This window comes from Dermacentor andersoni, chromosome 7 (genome assembly GCF_023375885.2).
Source record: "Dermacentor andersoni chromosome 7, qqDerAnde1_hic_scaffold, whole genome shotgun sequence".
Lineage (NCBI taxonomy): Eukaryota > Metazoa > Arthropoda > Arachnida > Ixodida > Ixodidae > Dermacentor > Dermacentor andersoni.
Genome location: NC_092820.1, coordinates 162,986,060 through 163,009,894, shown reverse-complemented (window position 1 = coordinate 163,009,894; position 23,835 = coordinate 162,986,060). Strand labels below are relative to the sequence as shown.

The window sequence follows — 23,835 nt, the reverse complement described above, 5'->3', positions numbered from 1 at the left end:
TATGCTGTGACCCTGCTTTCGGTTTCGGTTTTTTAGTCTGAGTAGCCTTCAGATGGACCACGGCACCTTTTATATTGAGATTAAATGTCGACGACGTTTTCAGATTTAAGCGGAAGCCAACAATAAGACCATGACCTCCGAGCCCATGCAGTTGTTGCCAAAGCTTTGGAATCAACGTAATCTGTGCCGTACTCTAACACCCTGTTCCATTGATCCATGGATGAAGGAAAAAGTTTTGTTCCTTCCTCCGACCATTGATCACCGCGGAGAGAGTGGCCATGGCAAACTGCAGTTGTCATGGTAACACAATGTTTGTACCGTTTCTACACAATGTGGTAAATTATCTCGTGCAGCAATACGATGTCCTCGGACGACGACGAATCGTCCTGGGTATTTGAGTCCCTGGTCGGCTACCTGCGGGGTCCCGCGTGGAACATTCCGATTATAACTTTCATCGAACAGAAATCGATCGGTAAGGCTGATATCTGCTTTCCGTACGTCGATTTTTCCCGCCGATGTTACCTTCAATATGTGCCAATGCCGTCGCCGCGACTTTGCAGTCTTCGAACCAGGATGCGACAACGAGGAGTACCGCAAGATACACAACGAATACAAGAACCTGGTGAGGGAAAAGTTTGCTACGTGCTGCTGACTCTACTGCTTTGCAGGAAAACCTCAAGGTAAACGTTGCCAAATGTTTCAGGTTGACTTTATGCTGGGAAGTCATATGGAAGACATGGGAATAACGCCTGAACAGTTCGAAAAAGTTTGTGGTAAACCGAACAGGGGCATAGCTGCCAAATTTCATCAGGTATGCATCCAGTCTCTGAGGTTATTGTCATTATTCCTTGCATTGATAGAGCACAGTATATAGCAAAACACATGACATGCGTGTTAATTTTTCAGGGTCTCTTCGAGCAAGTCTGGGCAGCAGATGATTATGAAATCTTCAAGCGTATGATGACTCAAAAGAACATTGATCTTCAACTTCAGGCACTGGAGATCATGGCTCAACGTTACGGTCTCGTGCCAGACTCATTCCAGGGTGAACCACAGGGTGTGACAGAAGATGCTGAGAAGGCGGATGAGAAGAACAGCAAAGATGACGAAGAAGTTCTCATGGCTCATGTCATGAAGTATGACTTTATTTTTTTTTTACATGGCTTGGCGACTAATGACTAACCTTGCGGTTATTCGATTAAGGCTTTAAGCATGCCACATTTTTTTGAATCACAATTAATTGATTAAGCTCACATGACCAAATTAGGCAAGCGCTGGCATTGACACGTCCGCTTCTCCTGTGCAACAGCAAGGAAGGAAACTAAATACAGATTCCATGGAACGGCTTTTAAGGCTAGGCAATAAATCATCGTTCAAAGAGATCCCATCTACCTTGATCAAAAGATGAAAGCACTCGTTTTCAGCAGAAAACAATGAGGAAACAGCACAGCACCAAGCCATGTGTTGTTATATTGCTTGATGATGGAAGTAACTGACGGCGACTTGAACCCCTTGCAGTGGTGGTGAGTGCGAAACAAAAACTGGATTATACTGGATTAACCGGAAAAGCGGATTATAAAACTGGTGATGTTAGTCCTGCCAACATCAATGCCATGCAAACGTGTCTTCTCTGCAGCTGGCTACTCCACCGCCAGAAAATGCTAGCAAGCTTCCTCGCCTCCACAGCTGGACCTGTAATTGTGTTTAAATGAGTTGGACATGCTTGAATGTTCCTTTGCATAGAGTGTCATTCAAGCAATAATAAAGGCAACTGCCGATTCAAATGGCATTCTTTTTTCTTAAAAGTGTATGCATTGCGAGAAATTACCAGCTTTGATATTTTTTGCTTATGTATGTATATTCACAAACTACATAATTAATTGATTAAAATGTACCAATTAATTGGGTTACAATTTTTAATCGACACCTGGGCCTCAATAATGTAAACAGTTATTTTTTGACCAGTTGGTCTCTCTTATCCATAGCCGCATATAAACTTTGCTAGAGCCATTCTTATGCCTAGCAAACAGCCTGTGCCAGAGACACAAATTCTCTTGCCAGAACACCACACAAGGTGCGCTGCTTATCTTGCTGTTTATCAATTACTTCATATTACTCATTCACATATTTTATGCACCTATAGCACTATTTCTTAAAGACCTTGCAACATACAGTGGATTATAGGAAAACATGCCACAACTTAAGGCCCTGTGTTTATTCCCATGAATGACGAGCATTGCATATCAATCTGCAACACTGCCAGCTATGATTAATGTGACCCTTTGATTAACTAACACGCTCAATTTTGCTTCTGCTCTTTTTCACACTAGTATGCAGTCAATATAATACTCTGAACAGTGTAACAACTGGTGAATGTACACCTTAGTAGAAAAGGTTTCGCAAGGCGGGATCTTTGTGAAAAAAATCAAACATTTTCGCCCAAATATAGATTGAGCGTCCACCTTACAACTAAAAGGTGCAGTCTGTCCTGCTTTATGCAACCAGCACTTTGGTAAAATAAATTACTAAGCTGCGATAAAAATGTAACTTTCCTATGCCACTTCGAAAACATCTATAGTTGGGTTTACAAGTACTCTTAAATGATTTTGCTTGTAGCAAAGTGCTATCCAGTGCTACTGTGAATGTAGTATGTATAACTGCACTATAATGTTCAACTTATTTTTTTATATATACAGTTATGCCCTCTTTTCACTTATGTCCTCCTGTTTTCTTTACATCTATTGTAACTTTATTTTCTCCCAACTTTTCTCTTAGCCTGTATCTTTTTCACGGCTGCAAGACGGTTCAGGTGTCGACTGGGAAGCAAGACAGTTACGATGCCTGCAGCCCTTACTTTTCTTTCTAATTTTGGTCCTTAATACAATAAACTGCTGCTACTAAAGATTGGGATTTTAAAGCAAAAGCATGTTTCAAGGTAGCGGACATAATATTGTGGTACTTTTTTGCAGGAAGTCATTGGAAGAAGAGGCAACAGTGAAAGAACAAGAGACCATGGAAGAAAAGCTCATTCAGGATGCTATTCAGGCCACTCTTTTGGAGAAACAACGGCTTGAAGCAGAAAAAACAAAAGAGAAAGAACTCTTGGACAAGGTACAAACTGACAAATATGCAGTCTAGCATGAAAAAAAAAAAGTACTTAATGTCGCATAAATAGAAGGACCAGGTTTAATACTACATAATTGCAAGCCTTACTTGCCTGTTTCGTTCACAACAAAGGTGAAGTGCGCATCATCTGTGGGGACGTCAATAAATTATTTTCTTGCAAATGCAATAGAATGGTGCCAACATCTGTTGCCGCTACAGTGAAAGGAGCTTTTATCGTGGCTGTGATAGATGGCACAGTCATCCTGTTGCTGCAAATTAAAAATTTTTTGAGCGGCGTCACTGCAGATGACACACACTTTGGCTTTATTGTAAATGAAACAGGTAAGGTTTGCTTACAAACCTGATATTTAATTGGACCCACTGCAACATGTTGCCTCTGTGAAATTTCAATGGCAATAGGCCAGTGGATTGACTGGAAGATTCATGTACACATGGTGTCATGGAGTCCATCTTGCTTGCTTTTTGTTGTCTTTTGTTTTGTACATTCATGTTGGATGTAACCCACACCTGCTTGGGCCACCACATTGGCCTGCAGTATTTTGAAATAAATAAATAAATAAATTTCTGGAACACTTAGTCTGTATTTTAGGGCTCTAAAATTTATCTGCCATTCCTCATTTCATTAGCAGAAACAAAACATGCATGATATAACAAGTCTCAGCAAAATATACTTGCCTGCCTGCTGAATCATGAACCATTTGCAGTAAAGCATGGAATATACAGCCATTTGAAATATAGACTTAATCATAGTTACCCACATGCCATCTCTAGTAATTGTTGTTTAGTTCTGCTTAGCAGCTTTTTCTTTTAAAATAGTTTGATTGGTTATGATACATCATTTTAATTTAATTGCTTTGAAACCTCTTCAAGTCTATTTTTTACCTCAGTAGATGCCCTTTGCAACTGTATACACAACTCTCATTTCCATTTTTTGTCTCATGCTTTAACGAAGTAGCTCATTCATTGTATCGTCTACACTTTGATCTTAGCGAAAAAGCCAACATGCTTATGTGCCCACATCAAGAGTGATTGTGATGCATGTCTGTCAACATCATTGTTGTGATTGCGATTCCTCAAGACCTCCACTTGTATTAACGACACTGCAGTAGCAAGGTCACTATGTACAGAAAATTAACTTCAAACTTGGAACTGTGCAGGCTCTCAAATTGTCCCTTGTAGAGTCACCACAACCTCCCACCGAGAGTGAGGAAACTGTGCCCAAGGAAAAACCGAGCACTGAAGCAGGGAGTGAACAGCAGAATGCTGCCGTGGAGGTAGTACAAACCTTGCAGACACTATTTGTGGGTCGTTTCATATAACTTTTGTGACGACTTTCACTCAGGATGATGAACTGGCATGGCGGCACCGAGCAAGTGCTGAGGAAGTTAACCAGCGCAGAGAATACCTTCGCAACCAGCGGGACAAGCTGGTGGCACTGAAACGTGCAGAGCGTGAGAAACAGCTCAACAGCACGCTCGAGCGAGACGAGCCACAACGCCCACGCTCTGCCAGGGCTGCCAGGGCTGCTCTTGGGGGCACCGTGACGCTCGAGGCGCCCAACATGGCCGATCAGGGGAACCTTGCCTTCCGCAAGTCACTGGCAGCTCGGCTTAAAGCCGAAGTCATAGGTATGGCATTTTTCATAGGCTTTCAAGGCGGTCACCTCTTGGAAAAATGGGTAGTCCTTGCGCCATTTGTTACACTAACAATGCAATGGGGGACTGGGATGTATATCTGTTGTTCCTTTCTTCCTTTTTAATGTCGCTGAATTCTTCCATTTCTTCAGCGAGGCAACAAGGAACGACCAGTGGGATTTGGGATATGCTGCAAACTTCATTGTGCTCGTCATCGTAGTGGCTCACAAACAGCCGTTAGCTGTGCTGCTTTTTTGAGTAGCCCTTGCTGCAACTCTTTCCACAATTCTGAAAACCGCACTGAATAGTTAGCACTACTTTGCTATACATTGTGCTGCAAGGCATGTCACTCTGGAAGTACATACCCTTTGGCTTAAATTTCGAACATTGGCTTCCAAATGTCATTCCCGTGTGTAGGAGCTAAAGTGTTTCCACCTGTAGGCAAACACTGCTCACAGTCTCATATGTTTGCTCTGACTTTCCTTTTGGCCATACCTGGCCCTTGCACCATTAAAGACTATACATAATTATCATCAGCTGTTCCTGGCCTTTCAAGCAATCACTGCGTGCCAATATAGATGGTATTTTCTACAAGTTCTACTAATTCCCTTTGTCCTTAGTACATAAAAATGACAGAGATGACTTGATTTCATTCTTTTCAGATTCATAGAGTCCTTGTCCTGCCTTTGCCCGTGGCGACTACAAATCTGTGAAAAAGCATGCCGACTATGAAGCTTCCAACGCTACTGTAAGTGGCTTGCAGCATTTTCCTTATGCTGAGGGGTTTCTAATCACCATTACTATTGCCTTTTTGCAGAGCACAAGCAAGCAGCCCAGCTTAAAGGACCGCAGCGAACAATGGTGTTGCTTATTGTTAAACTCATATCCTGAGCAAGAAGCCTAATAAACATGTATGTTGTCATTGTTCCAACAAACAGTGTGGATTCTTTATTTTAGTGATGAAGCCATATTAAATGTTTAGCTGCATGATATAGAAATGGTGCCAATACACACATCACTGCAAATATGCAGTGGCACCAATGTATGCAGAAGAATGCCTATATGCATTGTGCGGATGGCCTAGGCACAATAATTAGCATAATTGCATGGAACTCCACTGACACACTTTGCAAGAGAGCTAAATGAATACTTAGAACAAGTTACTTTTGTGCTCATGGTTGTTTTTGAGGCAGTGGATGGAGAAAATGTGGGAAGCAAGTGTTTCAGCAATATGGGGGGCCAGAAATTGAGAACATCACAGAAGTTGTTTCTTGTATAAAAGTTTGTCTAATTTACTATTAATAATCACCTACTACAATAGCTGTTCTATGAATACGTTTCGTGTATGTATGCATACCTCCTGCACGCATACATGCCATGGAAACATTCCGATTGTGAAAGCACACTAGAGGGGTATATGCATGATTTCAGCAAGTTTATTTAGACACATTCTTGAAGCACGTAAAGCAAACAGCAGCAAAGTTGCTGCAAAAGCCACAGTGATTTATAAACTGTGTTGCTCATCAGTTTCCTATGTTGCAAGTTTGCTCCTACTTGTGTGCTGTGCCTAAAGGTACCTCATTGTTCTGTGCAAGTGCGCATGTATCCCGCAAAAGGTGTGTGCTCAGTGCCTTTCTCTCTACTTGCCCTATTCCGGCGTTTTGTCCCCAGGATTTCAACAGGTACATGCACATTTCATTACGCAGAAGATTATGATGTTTTGACAATCACTCGCTCGTCTGCCATGCTGCAATGTACAGCTCGGTGTTGCAGCCTACCAGACAACCAAGCAAGTTGGAGCAAATTCTAAAATGTCACAATGTTGTGCTCCAACATGACTACCTTCTGCATCAGGATGTCATGACAAACAATAACTCTTGGGAAACAGAGCCAAAACTGGTTCATGGAAAAGCTATTTTAGTAAATTATTTAGGTAAGCCTGAGAATTGCCAGCAATTTGTCAACAATTTTGAGGTTGAAGACCTTCATTTAATGCAAAAAAAAAAAAAAAATGAAAAGTTGAAAGTGCCATGCTGGTACTCCTTTAAACCATGAGGCCCCTCCCCCCTATGGCAGCAGGTGTTATAGAATATTTAGGTTATACACTAGAAGCTGTAAAACACCACTCAGGGATCATTCTACTGCAAGAATAATTAAATATTGTCTAGTAACTAGGATGGAAGCAAAATGTTCAAGGCCATGATACGAGGTGAGCCACCCTGTAGGGGGGGGGAAGACTCTATTGCATTGCCTTGACTGGCACTCGCACGCAACTTTCTTTTCCCATCTCCCATATGGGAGTCAAGGGCCAACATGACATCTGTAAAATTCCCAACTCCCCCACTTTTTTATTAATAACTGCTGATTAACGGAAAGGTAGGTTACATTAGAGTCAGCTATCCCAAGACAGATAAAAGCCGACTGCAACAAATTTCACTTTGGCTAAATTTTTTATAACTTAGTATAGTATGCAGTCGGCTTCCGTTAATTCAGCACTGACTGGAACGGCGAAATTGATTGAATTATCAGGTGGGTAGAACAAAGGGAAAATGCAGGACACACACACACTGCTGATCCATGTGGAAGTATTTGCTCTATTTTAAAACGCCCCCAAACCAAATGCACGCCCACTTCCTGTGTGTCCAAAATAGGAAACTAAGGTAGCAACGATATTAAAGCTCCTAAACATAGTAAAAATCTAACACGCACCCGATTTTTCAGCAAAAATTGTTGCATAAAGGTGGCTGGTTTCCTAAAGTCAGCTTCACCACGCTTTTTTTTAAAATGTCAGCACCGCCGCTATTTACCTGTGTTATGCAGTAAAGCATACCACTATTGTGAAGACTGGTTTGGTTTTGTGCCTGACTACACTGGGCAGGCAATTTCCGACCCAATTTTCTGAATGAAAAAAAAAAAAGAGAAAAGAAAGAAAGAAGAAAGGCGTGCATTGGAACATATGTTTTAAGTCATTCATTGTCCTCTAAGCTCCGCCGGGACAGATGCTGCCACCATAGGGGTTGGGCGTGTGCGTGCTGACCAATCAAATTCAAATCATCCGGCAAAGGGCACTTTTAGGATTGAAATAACGGAAATTTGGGCTAATAGAGATGCATGGGTGCCGGCTGGGATCGAATAACCTGGAGTCAAATTAACGGAAGCCTACTGTGTACCACTAAAGCAACCTAGGCAAAGCCGCAGGGCTGGGAATTGGCATAGTTTTCCCGAGAATGGCACGTAGGCACGTGTTGGAATTGTCAGCTGTGTTCGCTGCACGTATTGGTATACTAATACTTGGTCCACCAGCAGAGCACATGATCGGTGCGAGTGTCAAGAGGTAGTCAACTGATGTCCTAAATTAACTAAAGCACTTTCAAGAAAAGCAAGCCTATTTGAACAAAATACATTTTTTTTGCACTTGCGCCACCAGATTAGAGATATTCTGCAAGCTCGTCATCATATGAAAACTAAAGTTAACAGATCGAGATTATTTTAAGGGACAAAAGGAAAGCTTTGAGGCAGGCTTAAATTATGTCCATCAAAACTGCCTGCACTTGCTAATTTTATGAGGGGAAGCATCTTTTACTTCCGAATCCCATTTTTTATGCTTTATTTGTTTAATTTGCAGTTTCCAGTAAGAAAAAAATATAGCTTATTAGCAAAAGGAAGAAAGGTCAAACCTCTCTCCTCAGTTTTGCAATCAGGCTACAGGACTCACATCAGCACAATCAGCATCAAGTCATGGATTTCGTAGTATTTTTGCAGAACTCTCTCATGGAAGAAATGAACACGGAACTTGGCCAAATCGAGTTTTGTTCACTTATGAATGCAATGCATCTTGCTTCTGTTCACAGACTATCAGCTAATGTTGACCAAACGTTGCCATGACATACATTCTCTGGGGTGTGTTAAAGGCGGCATCAACACCAGTCTTGCTTCAATGTAATTTTTTTTTTTTGGTACACAGTCCCTAATTCCTGGAAAAAAATTACACATTTCATATTCAAGGACTATATTATACACAGCTAGGTTATTTTCCTTAGAGTCCAAGAAAAATTACGTGCTGGGAGAAGCCAAGAATCGGGGCAAAGGAAGAAAACACAATTTCACGCTTACTCTGATAAGAAAATGGCTGAGTGTTGCAAGTGCGGATAATTTTTTTTTAAACTAATGTGGAAGGAGAGTGTTGGCCAGTAAGAAACCAAAAAAAAATATTTGCGTGCGCGCCCTTGCAAGCATCAGTTGCTTGCAAGGGCTTGCTTGCCCCCTAAACTTGATGCTGTGGCTTCCCACGCACTTAAATTTTACTGCACAGGAGGGGCTAAGAAATTTCACTTTAAAGCATGCTTGGTTTAAAAGATGCCGAAATTTTTAAAAATACTCTTAGGAGTGCACAGCCATCCAACAAACATTCACCATAAGTGTATGACCTTCAGTGGATGGGCCAGATTGGGAAACGCCAACTTGGAACACGAAATTGCAAGTGCATACTCTAGAGTCTGCTGTCTGACAGCAGGTCAACAGATAAGCTGGCATGTTTTAAAGGGTAAACCAAAGAAGCCTGGCTAACAGTGCAAAACACTTTGGCAGTGTCGCAGTGAACTCATGCAGGCTAGGTTCTATTGGCAACAGAAAATTAGAAAATGATCAGTGAGAGAATTGTTTCCTTCGAACTCGTGTGGTTGTGTGTTTCGTCCCGTTGACTTGTTTCTACAAGGTGAACCAAACCTCTGCCATTGCAAAATAGTGGCCACACTCGACTGCTGCCATGTCCCTTGGGCTGTTTGGCCCAAGCCTTAAACCCACCTGATAATAACTACACAACTAGTGCACCTGTTAACATTAGCACCTGTTAGCTGTTGGATGACGAGTGGTTACGCCTTGGCCAAGCTTGCCATGAGGCATAGAACAGGCTAACTCGAGAGGATCACACACTGCTGCTTTTGATGCAGTCACAGCTGAAACAACTGGTTTTTATTATAATAAAGAAAATCAACACCAGGGGAGGAATATACTCTACAGAGACACAACTTCTCTGTCCGCCTCTGCATGGCAGGAAGTGGCGTCATTTATGGGCTCGAAAGAAGAAGAAAAAAAAATTACAAAGGAAGGAGGGGCACTAGGAGGAAGAAAAAAAAAAAAACGCACCAATGTCAAGTTGGTCGACGAGTTGCCAGCTGTGGCAGTCACTTGGCAGTCAAATCTGTCACAAATAATAATAATAATAATAAAAAAAAGACCTGTCTTGCAGCGACATTGTGAAAACAACGGCCTTTCGCACATGCACCACAGTGAGGTGACGCATTCCTTGCCTTGGTAGATGCTTTGTAGTTTCACTTTTATCTCTTTGTTTTCTTCACAATGATGCAATGTCTGTCTCTTTCTCTCTGCCCTAGCTGTTTGCACACATCCCCCGACGAAGGGCAAAGGTAAAGTTCGACTGTGTTGTCAAGTGCACCTGCACAACTTGCTCACTCTTCTTGCAGACACTTGTTCACGCAACACATTCTTTGCCAAAAACAGAAAAAAAAAAAAAAAAACTCAGAACTGGTCCTTTAGGCAAAGATGACAACACTTCCTTCTTCCCCGAAAGCAACCAAAGCCACGTAATCCATTTCTTCCCCATCCCACATTGGGATGGAAGTGAACAAAACAAAGACAGACTTGCTTGAATTATGATTATTTTTCTTTTTTTTAGAAAGAAAAATGCATTCTTGACAGAACTAGGCACGGTGGAGGCCCATGAATAGATAGATGTACAGGAAACAAGGAAGGAGTCTACGCAAAATGAACTATGGTGAAGTATGGGAAGGAACGAGATGCAAGGTGTGAACTAATTAAACGTGGCTCGTGAGAGGGCCACAAAAGTAAATGTACCGCTACTGCGCGGGGTTGCAAATATTGCGAAATCGAAGCAGATGATGACACTAGATGATGTGTTATCCAGGAGGAATCCCGGACGGAAGCGCGAGTTACAACCAAGAGACTTGTGAGAATAGCATAGCGTGAAATGATGGTCGCCAATGACTCCCAGAGCTCTGGCTTCACGCCACAGCATACTGAGAACTCGAAAAGTTTACAGCTACAAACATTCGTTTTCACCACTTTGTTCCAGGCTGCCAGCGCATACTGCGGTCGTTGCATTTTTTTTTACAGTTTCCAAAGTTTAACGTTCAGTTGATGCTTGATACATACCCTTTATATATATTTATAATATATATATAAATTTGTGTATGTATACACACACATATATATATGCATGTACGGTGCGTATGTGTACACATATATATATATATATCTATTGTTTATGTATAACTATGTACAGAGAAGGTAGGATGCAAGATGGCAGGTGCCGGGAGATGGTCTTGAGAAAGGGCAACGGTGGTGATGCGAACGTCTCTCTGGTGAGGAGGGGAGAAATAACTTGAATGAAAAAAAAAGGATGGAAACTGGAAGAAGACAGAAGAAGAGATCTTCAAACGCAGAGGCATAGCACAACATGGCAAAATAAGGTAGTGGCGCTACTATCTGTCCTTCACATACTTTTCTCCCCTAGAAGCACATCCCTGTTGTGCGAAGTCTATAGAAAAAGGTGACGTCACAGCAGCTGATACTGAACAATGAAAAACGAAACGGGATGGGGGAAGGGGCTATCGCCATGTTGAAGTTTTTAGTTGTCATGACTGGCACATCAGCCGTCGTCGTGACAGCGTTTCGCTGCTGCCTGGTTTCTCGTATCCACCCATGGCAGCAAGCAGTGATGAGAGAGAGGCCCATGGCCTTAGTTGTGGTGAAGAGCGCGTTATCACTGCCCAGGTGACGAAGACGATGGCAATGCTGTCCACTGCGTCGAGGGAATCTTGCTGCCGGCACACAGCAGGATGGGGGCTCTTCATGGTGAGGGATGGATGGACGAGAAGACGACGGTGGTGCACACGCACACGCACAGCAGTGTTGGGGAGGGGCGGGGGAGCACTCTCGGTGGGCGCTAAGATGAAAGTCGCGGCCGTTTCGCAGAGGGAAGACCGCCTGTTGTCATACTGCCGTCCTCCTCCTCCTCTTCTTCCTCGTCAGAGTCTTCATCGGGGTAGTCGACAAGGCCACCCTGCAAACAATCCAAGAGTTTTCTTTTCCCTTTCCTAAAGGCAAGCCTGTTCTCTTTCACAGTGTCTCTCACATTTACCAAAAACTGATCCAATACAATACACCTTTTAAAAAGAACACTAAAAGAGAAATGCTAAATCAGTTATGACTGATAAAGTATTCTTTCAAAACTATACTTTTCTTAATTTCTTGGCAATGGGTTAGGTTAAGTGGCCCCACTGGTCAGTCCAGAGTACATGCACTTGTGTTCACCTACCCAGTCAATGATAGTTCACAGCTCTTCTTTTATGCACACATAGGATAGACCGTACTTCAATAGCATTCTAGCTGCTAGCAGCAATAATGGATTGTTCTAATAAAAAAGTTTGTACTCTCTCCCGTCCTTTTTTTGTCAAATCTGCCAAAAAGTTCAACCAGCCTCATTGGTCCAGTCAAAACAGAACTGTGCAAGAAACAATAAAAAATTTACATTGATTAAATAAGGAAATTTATACACCTTTCCAGTAGTGCTGTACTATACCAGTGAACATGTAACCAGCACCTAAGTCTCAAGAAATCAAAGTGCAAAGTTTGGGTGCTGCAATTGTTTGCCTTATATGTATGGCTTGATGGAAGTGCCCTGTATTGCCGTCAAGCACTGCCCAAAAACAAACTTCTCCCGTGAATGACCTTTACACTGCCTAGACAACCCCACAGAGAGCAGCTATGAAAGCAATCGTGGCTGGATGGACACACAAAAAGAATCATTTCTAAAACTCTGCTTTGAACCCACAATGATGCCATGTTGCTTTGATAACTGTTTATGCACATATGTCCAACCACTCCTCTGATGCTTTAATTGGGGGTACAAGTTATACGAGCACATGTGCGCTATATTCAGAACTGAAAGTTGAGCAAGTTAGGTATTTATGGTACAGAATGACAGGCATACAAACATGGACATAAGTAGAATGATAAGTAAAACACAATGGGAAGGACACATTATCCTCCTCATTATACATGTGTTCGCAGAAAATTCTAGCTTGTCCATGTACAGTAAAAGCCCGTTAAAAATGGTGAAAAAATTCTGAGTAAGTGGAGTTTTGAGATGAGCGAACTCATGAAAATATAGGCCCCTGGCCGTGCACAGACCAATCCGCTTCATTCAGAGTGGCATACGCTAGAAATTTCCCCACAACCTTTGGCATTGGTGCACAAGGCTCATGCCAGCATTACAAAGCTGATTGCGTGGAGCATTAGCGGGTTCCTCTTCGCTTCTATACTCGTCTTCTCGGTCATTTTGCAGCCGAACGGATAGTGTTTAGCTCGCCTCTCGGCAAGACGGGCTGGCTTATGCAATGCGAAATCTACGCACTTCTCTGCAACCTTTCAGCGGGCAAAATCTCAGTGGAGCTGAACGTAAGCGGCACTGAACTAAAACTGTCTATTACCAATGAGATTGCAGCTGGCTAAGCATTGCAGATGACAAGAGCGGCTTAGAATCAAGTGGAATTCGCTACAAACATGTGGTCCTGTCACTTCTTGGCAACATTGCAGCATTGCAGAAGGTATGAAAACCTTTGGGTAGCGACCTTCTACCAACATTTTTGCAGTCGAGATTTTTAGGTATTCATAGGGCAGTGCAAAAGCATTTTGACATAAGAGGTGAAAATTTTATCGAGTTGACACGGAGCCGGGAAAAAAATTTGATATTTCGAGCTGTCAGAGTTCGAGTTAACGAGGGTTTACTGTACGAATTACTTTTCACAGAAATACCAAGCTACGGTAAACATGGATAGCAAAATGTTCGTAGCGACATGTGCTGCTTTGCGAACAACACTGCGTGAAAGGCTCCTGTGTTACACGAACGCTCTCATTTGTTAGGCAACATCTGTTATTTGTGTGATCTGTTGCTTGAATTGACGAATTAAAGTTTAGAGAAATAATAAAGCACACAAACAGAATGTCTGCGTGTTTTTTTGTTTTACTTCACACCGAAGCAAGAGAGATGTACTTCCGCTTCTTCTGCTTGTTCCCATGATTGTGCAGTCACGTGTGCAAGTACCAAAACTATGCCATTTTCTACCGTGTTCCAGCGCGTGATCATGCTCTGCGATCCGCTTGTTCTGCCTCAGTATTCGTGTAGCACTGAATTACACCACTAGTCCGGTTTCCTTGTGCACAGCGCGCAAAATAGTGTGCTGCGCGAAATGAGACATCACAATAGCTCGCATGCAACGCGATTAGTGGAAGTGCGCAACGATGAAAAAAAGTTAGAAAAAAAAAGAAAAAAAAAGAGGGGGCGGGGCCCGTGACGAAAGCGTCACGCGATCCTCAAGGTCCAGTATGGGAAAACGCAGGGAATTAATTTCGCTTGCGAAGGCTAGACGGGGCGAGTGAAGAGTGTCTCACTATGCAGTGGAGCTCACCTTCTAAAATCATGGGTTCGTGGCACTGAAATATTTTTATCTGGGCTAATAATGAGCCGATTTCAAAAAAATTTTTTTTGCAGCAGAATGCTCCCTGGAGGACACGTAACAACTTCCAGCGTATACCCGAAATTTGCTACCGGGCTTGGTGAGGGGCCCTTTAAGCAGAAAATGGTTGGTTACTGGTTGGCTCTCTGTCCTTGTTAGATGGTGGTGCCACCAATCCGGCTGCTCACATTTATGCCCTCGTTAACACAGCAATCTGCTAATGGTAATGATATATACGGACAAGCTAAACTATCTAGTGCTTGCACCACTGCCCTTTTTTTTTTTGTATCGTAAGTAGAGACCGGAACATTAGGCAAAGTGTCTATTCTTTACTTACGCCCTTATCACACCTATTTATCATATAAGTACAAACTGTGCACTTACAAGTGTTTTAGTGGGATGTTCAGAAAAGGTTCGCAGCCAATCTCAATGAACAAGTTGCTGAGTTAGTTCAAAACTTTAACCTGTGTTGGACGAAAATACCAGGTTTTCCATACTGAAAGAACTGACAAAGGTTCTGACAGGCAAACATTCTGCAACTGAAAGGGCATTGGATCATTGAATGTTGGACAAATAGGATCATCGAACATGTGCTCCTAACTTAGGTGAATGCTGATCGTTTGTTTACTGGATTCAAAACTAATACTGAGTAAAAAAAAGAAGGCGCAACATTAAACCCGGAAATATTTATGGGTGCTTGTATGCCGCTGCTTTTGTAACTTTTCTCGTTGTGCCTACTCATAGTAAACTTCAGATAAATCTTGTAGGCTGTACAACATACCTAATCTGATTTATTGAGAAAATAAGAAGTATTTCACAAAACATGGTTTAGTCTGTATCCTATAGAAAAAATCATAATTTAACCTCAAATTCTTAGTGGAAGTTCTTATTGAGCCTATACATGCCTAAAGGACAGTATTTGGCACCTAGATATACCTTAAATTGCAGCTTCAGTTGCTACAGGTGCCTAAAACAACATTTTTTAGTGTCTAAACACCCAGTCTATACTGGGGAAATGGAATGCATATTCTCATTTCTGACAGCAATCAGTTACGTGGTGGCGACAGGGTGGGGCAATGCGAACAAGGCCTTGTGTAAGCTATGGTGTAAACGAAATACTAAGAGAACAATGACAGACCTTTCGCTGTTGAAGGGGTCCCGTGGGGGATTTGACCTCCACCACTGTCGTGGGGCTCAGAGGTCCTGCTGGATTAGAGGGGCTCCGCCGTCCAGCACTGTTGTTCAAAACTGGCGACCCTGACCGGTTTAAGGTGCGCACATTTTCCTTGCCCTCTCTCTCTTGGGCTGCAGACAGAAAGAGAGAGGAACGATGTGTTTGTTGTCTATGCTGCAAACATGTGCAACATCTTCCAACTAATTCTTGATACATCTAATAGGAAACCCTTGCCGACTGCTCTGTCATGGAGGTAAGCATGCCATGCAGCATATTAAAGGAGCAGTGACAACAGACGCTCCATTATATTGCAGCTAAATGTACAGCGGTTTCCATGAAGATTATAAGAAGTAACACGCTTTGTTACATAAAGGGCTCACTGCACTTTGCAGAGTGCATGTTTCAAGTTCATGCCATGCCCATTTATTTTGAAGATAAGAAAAAGCTTGGTTTGATTTTGTTGGATCAACACTGAGATGCTACCTTTCTTGTCCAGGATCTTTCCCAGTTGGTCGAACTCGGCGTCCAGGCGCCGGCTAAAACTGTCAGCTGGTGCCACGGTTCCCGGTGGCCCTTCCAGCTCCTCTTCCTCCTCTTCTTCCTCGTTGAACCACATCTCCTCGTCTTCCTCGAGCTGCCGCGGGTCACGCCGGAACCGTGCTGCCGCCCCAAGGGCGCCTCCTCCTACCACAGCGGGACCCAGGGCTGCTCCGGGCATGCCCCCACCCCCGCCACCTGCCCCACGAAGGATGCTGCCTTCCAGGGAAGGCCGCTCGCGGAGTCGCTCTTGGTGCTGCTCGTAGCGGAGCCGGAGAGATTTGAATGTCTGCACGTAGTCCACCTTGTCGAGGACCTTGCCGTAACGCTCAACCACATGTAGGCACAAGGACTTCACGTCGTCCTGCACGAGAGAACAAGAAAGCAATTGCAGCTACTTTTTCCTTTGCTTGCAGAGTACAACACCAAAGTGCATGCTACCTTTTTCTTTAAGGGATGTTAACAATAAAAGTATTTTTGGCTGTAGTATTGGTAAATTATAGCAGAAACTGCAATGCTGGTAGAGTTTTTTTCATCCAAGAATTAGCATAAAAGTGCCCCTTCATCTTATATAGCCGTCTTTGGCACAATTTCACATGTCGTCTGGCCACTATGGGGAAAGAAAAACGAAGAAAGTCACCATTTTCGCTGTTGCTATTGCTGAGGCGAGAACTTCATAGACAATGTGCAAATGTGAGTTACTACTGTCTCGGGACACAAAATTAGGCCTGAGCTTGTCTTTGCTGCTGCATTAGAAAGTGACACAATAGAATATGCGCAAGTGAACAGGGAGCATGGCAGCATGTTTGGTTTCCATGAACAGAAAGTGGAACTGTGCTTTTTTTTATTTCCACAGATTTTATTCACCTTAAAACCAAGGGTCAACCTATATTCCAGTTTTTACGGTACTCTTCTACAAGAACAACGAGAAGCCACTCTCACCATCAGAAGAGGCTTGCCAAGCCAGAAAAGACACAAAAATTAAACATGGGTGGTGATTCTGCTATGAAGTGCCATGACAACATGGATTTTGAGAGGGTCGGCTCAGGCCTAGTAAATTTTTTGTACGTTAAGATTGACTGCATTGTACAGCCGAATCTCAATAATTCAAACTCGAAGGGGCCCACTAATTTGTTTGAATTAAAACAATTAACGGAAGCTAACTGAACGTAGGACTTACCTGCAGTGCTGCCTGTGCATGAATGGGAAGTTCCAGAAGACTTATTCACACATGTTTACAATTTATACAGGACATCCATCACTAACAGAAGTAATCAGTCATGTGTGCCTGCACATGCCTGTGCACAAATTCCCACCATGGTTATGCAAAAATAGCCAAAAGCTGAACATAGCAAGTTTAAGGAAATTTTACTGAGCCACAAACCCCCTCCCCAAATTATTAAAGTGTTAAATGAAAATTTGTGATATCACATTTTGCTCTTTTAATAATTGACGAGGCAAACTTTACTGTGAAAGCATCTTAACATAGTGAAAACTGAACGCCAAAGGGAGGACATAATCTAGCTAAATCAATACGGCAAGCTGGACGGTTTGGTAGGTCAACATCTTTGAAAATAAACGGCGCCAAACAGATGGCGGACAAAGATTCAGACAATGCAAGCGGTCATGTCTCAACTTTTGTCCGTCATCTGTTTCACGCTGTTCGTTTCTGCTGCAGTCGCACACACACAAACATATTGTCGTCAGCGTGAGCTTGCATCATTGTCCGGTATCCTCACTCAATCTGTGCTATATGCCAGAGCACATTCACTCCTAGAAATGCAAAGGGGTCCGCACTCACCACTCGGATGAACTCAAACAGCTCCAGCACAGCCGAGTCAAGGAGGTTGTAGCGGCCATTGTTTTCCCGAAAGGCATCCACCACAGGCCCGAACAGGTTCCCGTTGACGATGTAGCGGTTGTAGAACTCGTCCTTGAGGCCCACAATGCGCCGCATGAAGCGCAGTGCACACAGCACGAGGAAGGTGAACCTGCGTGCAAGGACAAGCACCAAGACCGCTAGTACGAGAGACTCACTGCATTGTTTATCCAAGAGCACATCTCTGCTGCACCACTCCAGAGACAGCATGGGACCTAAAGCAACAGACTCTGAAATCATATCCACTTCAGAAGCTGTTTGCATAAGTGTGCGAGCCAAGAGAGTGCCTCAAAAGCAAGAGCACCGACAAAAATACTATTTAAAATGTGTTACCCCTTGATACACTTGTAAAACGAGTTGGAAAGCAGGTGGCTGAGTGTTCGCTCTCAATGATACTAGTACCGTATTTACATGATTGTAAGTCGACTTGAATATAAGTCGACCCCCCCCCCCCCCCCCATATCGCGTGACAGAAAAAAGAGAGAGAGCATACCCGAGGGTGCATTCAATAACGAAAATTTATTAGTAACTGATATGGTCACTGGAATACTCATCTTCACTAGTGCTGCCATCGTCATCGCTGCTACGGTCCCACATCGCATCGTCGTCCAGCGAAATTTCACATTTGGCAAACGACCGCATCACGACATTTTGTGGAACAGGAGCCTACGCCGAATGCACCCAACCACACGCAGCCATCAGGGAGGCTCTTTTGACAGATCCGGTTGGCATAATTTCACGGTCTTCTGCCGCCAGCCACTCGTACTCACGGCGGAGCAGGTCCTTAAAAGGTGAAGGTGCGGGCTTGTTTCATGACCATGTTGCACTTCACTGGCAGGGACCGATAACTCATTTCAGTGACGTACATCGCAAGCTTAGCCTACAGCTCCGGAAAGCGTCCAGACTTCGGCACGTGGGAAATTTCTCCCTTGCCGTCACAGGTGAAAATTTGATTTCGCTGCAGTCGCCACTCTTGCACCACCCGTTCAGAAACATCGAACTTGCGGCCCACTGCGCAGTGATTTGTTTCTTCGGCGTAAAGGATGGCAGCCCTCTTGAACGCTGCTGTGAATGAGTGCCGAATGATTAGTGGGCCTGGAGCACTCATGACTGAGGAAGCATAGAAGTAGCACGTAGCCGGCAGTCAGGTCAAACGTGTCAAACCAATGCCTTTGGTCAAACTATAAAAAAAAAACCCGTGAGCGGTGTCTGCTCTTCCATGAACTACCAATACTCCCCGCAAGCATCGCCATTCTGAGGGTGCTGCTGCGAATGGAACAGCGACGCTTCCATCAGCTATCGACACCCCCCACTCATGAGTGTTGTGCGCACTTTAAAACTCTCAAAAATGTTGAAAAACCCTACCGAAAAGCGAAAAAAATATGTGGGATAGCGAAAAGCTACGAGTAGGGCCATAGAGCAAGCATAAAATTGTAACTACGTTGTAGCTCACATTGGTTTCGATTGCAAGTCGACCCCCCCCACTTCAGATTTTCAAAATTAGAAAAATGGGTCGACTTACAATCGTGTAAATACGGTACTATCGTTTACTAGATACTCTTTCTGAGCTTCGGCCAACTACGGTTGAACGAGGTTTCACTGTAGCACCAGTTTTGCGATGTCTACAATCCTGACTGTTTTACAGATTACCATATGCCGTATTATAGATTACCATATGAATACACCTGCCGAGACTGAATTTTTTCAACAAATAAACTTTGTTAGTTCGCAAATTCCGTTGATGCGGGGTTTTAAATTTTCAGCAGTAAAAAACATTTCAGAAAACATTCCTGGTGTACAGTGTCCTGTCAGTAACCACTTCTGAACAAATCGCAAGAAAGTCGGGCCATAATAGTGTATAATAAGCGCCAGTGCACGTGGTGCATATGACACCGAGAACAATGCAGCGGCGTGGCTCACAGCACTGCAAATCTTGGACGCCATGGCTGACCATGCTTAGTGTCCGCAGCTGTCATCAGACGGCGCCCTCAAATTAAAAACAAAAGTGGAAAAAGATACAGGTATTCATTCTGAGAATTTTTTTTTTATATCTTCGCGCAAGAGAAGCTCAGGCTATAAGAGTACAAGAGGTTAACGCCATTGCGCAGCAATTAAAACTCCACCGGAATGTTGTCCTAGCACTGTATGACAGCTGTCTGCACAGGCCTGATCATGCCAACACACCAGCGAGGGAACTCACTTGGAGCGCATGAGGACGAGCACCCTCCGAAGCAGGTCCTTGTGCAGCACGTAGTTCTTTATGTGGTACGAGTGGTGCTCCACGCAGAACGACAGCAGCTCCACAATCAGGCTCAGCAGTTGCGCCGTCTGGCTAGTCTCTGCAGCAACAACGACACACGGTGCTCAATCACAGATGCCACAATGACAACTTTACAGTGGCCGACCGATTTTTCAGAAACGGAGGAGATTGCAAAAATTAAAACAAAAATTCATTCTCAGACATTACGTGCCAAAGTAACGATCTGATTCTGCGGAATGCTGCAGTGGTGGGGGTCTCCAGATTCTGACCGCCCTCATCAAAATGCGGCAGCCGCCAACGGGATCGAACCCCAATCTCAGCAGCGCCAGTAGGCTACACCATGGTGGGCGAGACAGAAAAAATAATAGGGATAATAGGGAGCTTGAAAAAAAATGTATTGAGGGGAAAGAAAGCCAGCAGTATAAAAAAAATCTGGCTAGAAGGCTTTCGTTCAATGTTGTGCTACCGTGGAAAAACAGCTCCTTGAAATTCTGTGATATAGTACAGATGCCATGGTTAGAGGTCTTGGCCATGCTGCCCGAATTCCGTTTGTAGGTTTCTGCCTAATTTGTACTTTTGCCAGTGTGCACACAGATAAGGCTGGCAGGCGCTAAATTTCTGTCGTTTCTCTTTTGTCATGAGTCGGCAAGAAGTTGTGGTTTGTCGCCAGGTCAACAACCTCTTTGTAACAACCATGCAGCACTTGGAAATCCGAGTAATTGCATCACGAGCGAGAGCAAAGGTACAGGCAACAAACTGAGTAATCGCAGTTTGTGCATGGCAGTCACACTTGCGAAATTGGGCACATAGGTCTTGCCTGATAAATTGAACACCATAATGCACTCGAAATTTCTGTTGATATTTACACTAATTCCATAACGATTGTAGCAGTGCCAATAGGAGGTCTGGATAATCAGGCAACCAAAAAATTGGTCAGTGACTGTACAGGATGCTTTCAGCATATAAACGCTACCTTGAATAGCATGCTTGGTATATGCATCAAGATTGAGTGCGGGAAGCACGAGGCTTTAGATTAAAATTGAATCCCTTGGGTTTCCTTACAGTGCGCCTAGTGTAAATCGTTATATGCGAGTGCTTTTGCATTGCACCTGCTTCAGAATGAAGCCACGGCACAGATGGGACTCCCCACCGTGAAGCATTGTATCAAAAAATGTACTGTATTTTTGTGCTTACAACTGGCACCAAAATTTAACAAAGTTAACAGTAAAGTTGGAGTGTGGATTGTATCTCAATTTCACCTGAAGGTGTGGCTTCCCGGCAGCGCAATTCGCGCTGCCGTATTGCCACACCTCGAGGCCATCTTTTTCGCTATTTAGTTTCGTAATCTCCTAGAGAACCAGACCCTCTCCCCACCATTGCATGTTGAAGCTCCCCTCCTTCATGGTTGTCCATTCTCCTCCTCCTTACGGGTGGGCATATTGTGCATAGTGAATAGTGCATATGGTGCCGGTGACCTTGTACGTCACTTGTTCTTACGGTGCTCCCTCGCTCGACGCAAAGTGCTTCGCGATACGGTGGAGAGCGATATCACCGTTGCCCATGCGAGGGCTGCTCCAGCCATATTGTCATCCTCTGTCGCGTGAATGTTAGCTGCACCTGCGAACTGTTCTGATTCACATCAGATGTCACCTGACTGACTCGTCTGCGATCACATCCGTCATGTGAATCCAGCTTTATCAGCATTGCCGAAGAGGGGTAGAACAGAGACGCTAGCCGAAGATACGAAGTGGATGAGTCGTGCATCCGTGAATGGACTGTGTTTGCAAAGATTTGAGCGTTGCTGCATGCAGTTATTTTCATAGGCTATACACACGGACATCTCTTTTTTTTTTATTTCCCAGCTGTTGTAATTGGGGGTGTTGGTTATAAGTAGAAAAATATGGTATATAGCCAGTAAGGGATTAATGCCCCTGTCACATGGGCAAACTTAAGTGCCCTTCGCCCTATGTTGTCCTTGGTGTCAGTGTTTGTTGGCTTCTTATGATTCGCTGCTAGTGTCATTCACAGGCTGCTATAGGGGAATGCTTAGTAACACTTACTGCAGAGTGCACTCATCGGTGAGCCTGCAGCCTCATTAGTAATGAGTAAAAGTAATACTGAAAGCAGAGTCAGTAGTAATTTTTAATAACATTAAAAAAAATTGCTTACTTTACAAGATAACACTTCAAGAAAAAAAAGGGGGGGGGGGGGGGCAAGAACTCTAGCAATTAGGCTGTTTACGGCTTTGTCAGGTAATGACCATGCAGTTTGGTGGAGCGTGTCGTTTGGACTGGGACTGGTGAACTTGCCATCACTGCCGTCGTGTGTTTGTAAATGCTGTTTCTATTAATAAGAAACTGTATTTGTGCGCACATTTTTAAGTTAACAAATATATGCTTTGCCTTCTGACTCCCGATCACCATCCCCACCATTGTGAAAGAACAGTTTTCTTTCTCGTGTAGTAGCACTCTGCCAAAATGACAGTGTGCTGAAGTGCCCTTCCTCAAAGTGCACTTTCGTTTTGGCCGTGTGACAGGGGGTGTAACTGCGATAGAACAACGTATGGCGCTGGAGACATTTTGACAAGAGTAGCTGGTTACTGCCCTGACAAAGACAAGGCTCTTTGTCGAAACGTTGACTGCACAGACATTTCCCGACTGCCCCCATGTCCTTTCGTTGTGCCCCCACTGTCGACAAACCTGCGCTCCCTGCTGCTTTCCCAGAAAATTTCATCGTCCAGCAGCTGAGCTTATCTTACGCACCAAAAATCCACCTTCACAGGAGCATGTAACACAAAGCTGAGCGCAGATTTGCCGGTTATATAGAAATTAACAGAAAGAACTGCACATTTTCCTGGACGGCGAGCAACATACAAGATTTCTTTTGAATACTTTGTAATTTAATCGAATACAAATATTGGTAGTAAATTATTTGCCAGGTATCTGAAATTTCCTAATATTCAAACACCTCTAGCTACATGTGAAACAATGCAAACACATTTCAGCTGTTAGGCAGGTATGGTGTAACACACGCATGCACACACAAGCACCAATGCTAGCCCATGCGGGGGCAAACTGCCCCAAAAATGCGCTGTGCGCAATTGCTGCCTGGGGTATTTATTTGGGCTGAAGTGCTCCTTCGATAAAGTTCACTGCACAGAAATAAACACCTAATGACACCAGTTCTTAATAGCATAGTGAACAATAACCCATAATTCTTTCATGGGGGCGAGGGGATCAGGCTTTTAAGTCGGGGGAGAGAGGTGGGACCCTGTTGATACGTTCCCCAGAGTTACGTTTTCCCGGCTGCTATGTCACGCTTTCATGGTCGCAACCTAAATCCCATCGATGCCCACGTATTATGTTCCCATTTTGTATATTGCTATTTTTTAATGCTCCTGCATATTACGTTGCATCTGAACGTCGCAATCAAGTAAATTTAGCAGGGCAGAGGCAAATTTGCTCTCACACGCTGCTATGAAGCTGATAAATGCACACGTTGCAACAAATCACCGTTACGTTGCAATAATAATAAAAAGAAATGGTGTTCTAAAAGCGGCTAAATTTTGCCGTAAGCAACCAAAGTTGCACAAGCGTACCAAGAAAAACTTGCACAGAGCAGCTGGTGAAGCAGCCGATTGCACTCATTGGTTAAGTGTTTATTTGTAT

The 23,835-nt window shown here is 43.7% G+C and overlaps 2 protein-coding genes across 6 annotated transcripts in view; one reads left to right on the top strand and one right to left on the bottom strand.

Annotated features, from left to right (window-relative positions):
- The first annotated feature begins 32 nt into the window (after positions 1 to 32).
- Positions 33 to 5,695, top strand: LOC126533130 (cilia- and flagella-associated protein 36-like). 3 transcript variants are annotated; one of them, XM_055071853.2, is made up of 10 exons: positions 33 to 300; positions 354 to 472; positions 561 to 622; positions 704 to 811; positions 907 to 1,136; positions 2,970 to 3,111; positions 4,284 to 4,400; positions 4,469 to 4,754; positions 5,423 to 5,508; positions 5,578 to 5,695. In XM_055071853.2, the coding sequence occupies exons 1-9, from the start codon at positions 131 to 133 to the stop codon at positions 5,428 to 5,430; spliced, it is 1,242 nt and encodes a 413-aa protein (XP_054927828.1). In that variant the 5' UTR covers positions 33 to 130; the 3' UTR covers positions 5,431 to 5,508; positions 5,578 to 5,695. The 3 variants fall into 3 exon arrangements, with proteins under 3 accessions (XP_054927828.1, XP_054927829.1, XP_054927830.1); XM_055071854.2 differs by having other exon boundaries at positions 46 to 176; XM_055071855.2 differs by having other exon boundaries at positions 175 to 232.
- A 3,989-nt stretch (positions 5,696 to 9,684) lies between these two features.
- Positions 9,685 to 23,835, bottom strand: part of LOC126533131 (serine/threonine-protein phosphatase 4 regulatory subunit 3-like) — a 32,921-nt gene continuing 18,770 nt past the window's right edge. For all 3 annotated transcript variants that reach the window (XM_050180404.3, XM_050180403.2, XM_050180405.2), the window contains 5 exons: positions 20,108 to 20,246; positions 17,830 to 18,019; positions 15,975 to 16,392; positions 15,456 to 15,622; positions 9,685 to 11,862 (listed from right to left, as the gene is read on the bottom strand). In XM_050180404.3, the coding sequence (XP_050036361.1) occupies positions 11,746 to 11,862; positions 15,456 to 15,622; positions 15,975 to 16,392; positions 17,830 to 18,019; positions 20,108 to 20,246 (1,031 nt within the window). In that variant the 3' untranslated portion in view covers positions 9,685 to 11,745. The remainder of the gene's footprint in view (positions 11,863 to 15,455; positions 15,623 to 15,974; positions 16,393 to 17,829; positions 18,020 to 20,107; positions 20,247 to 23,835) is intronic.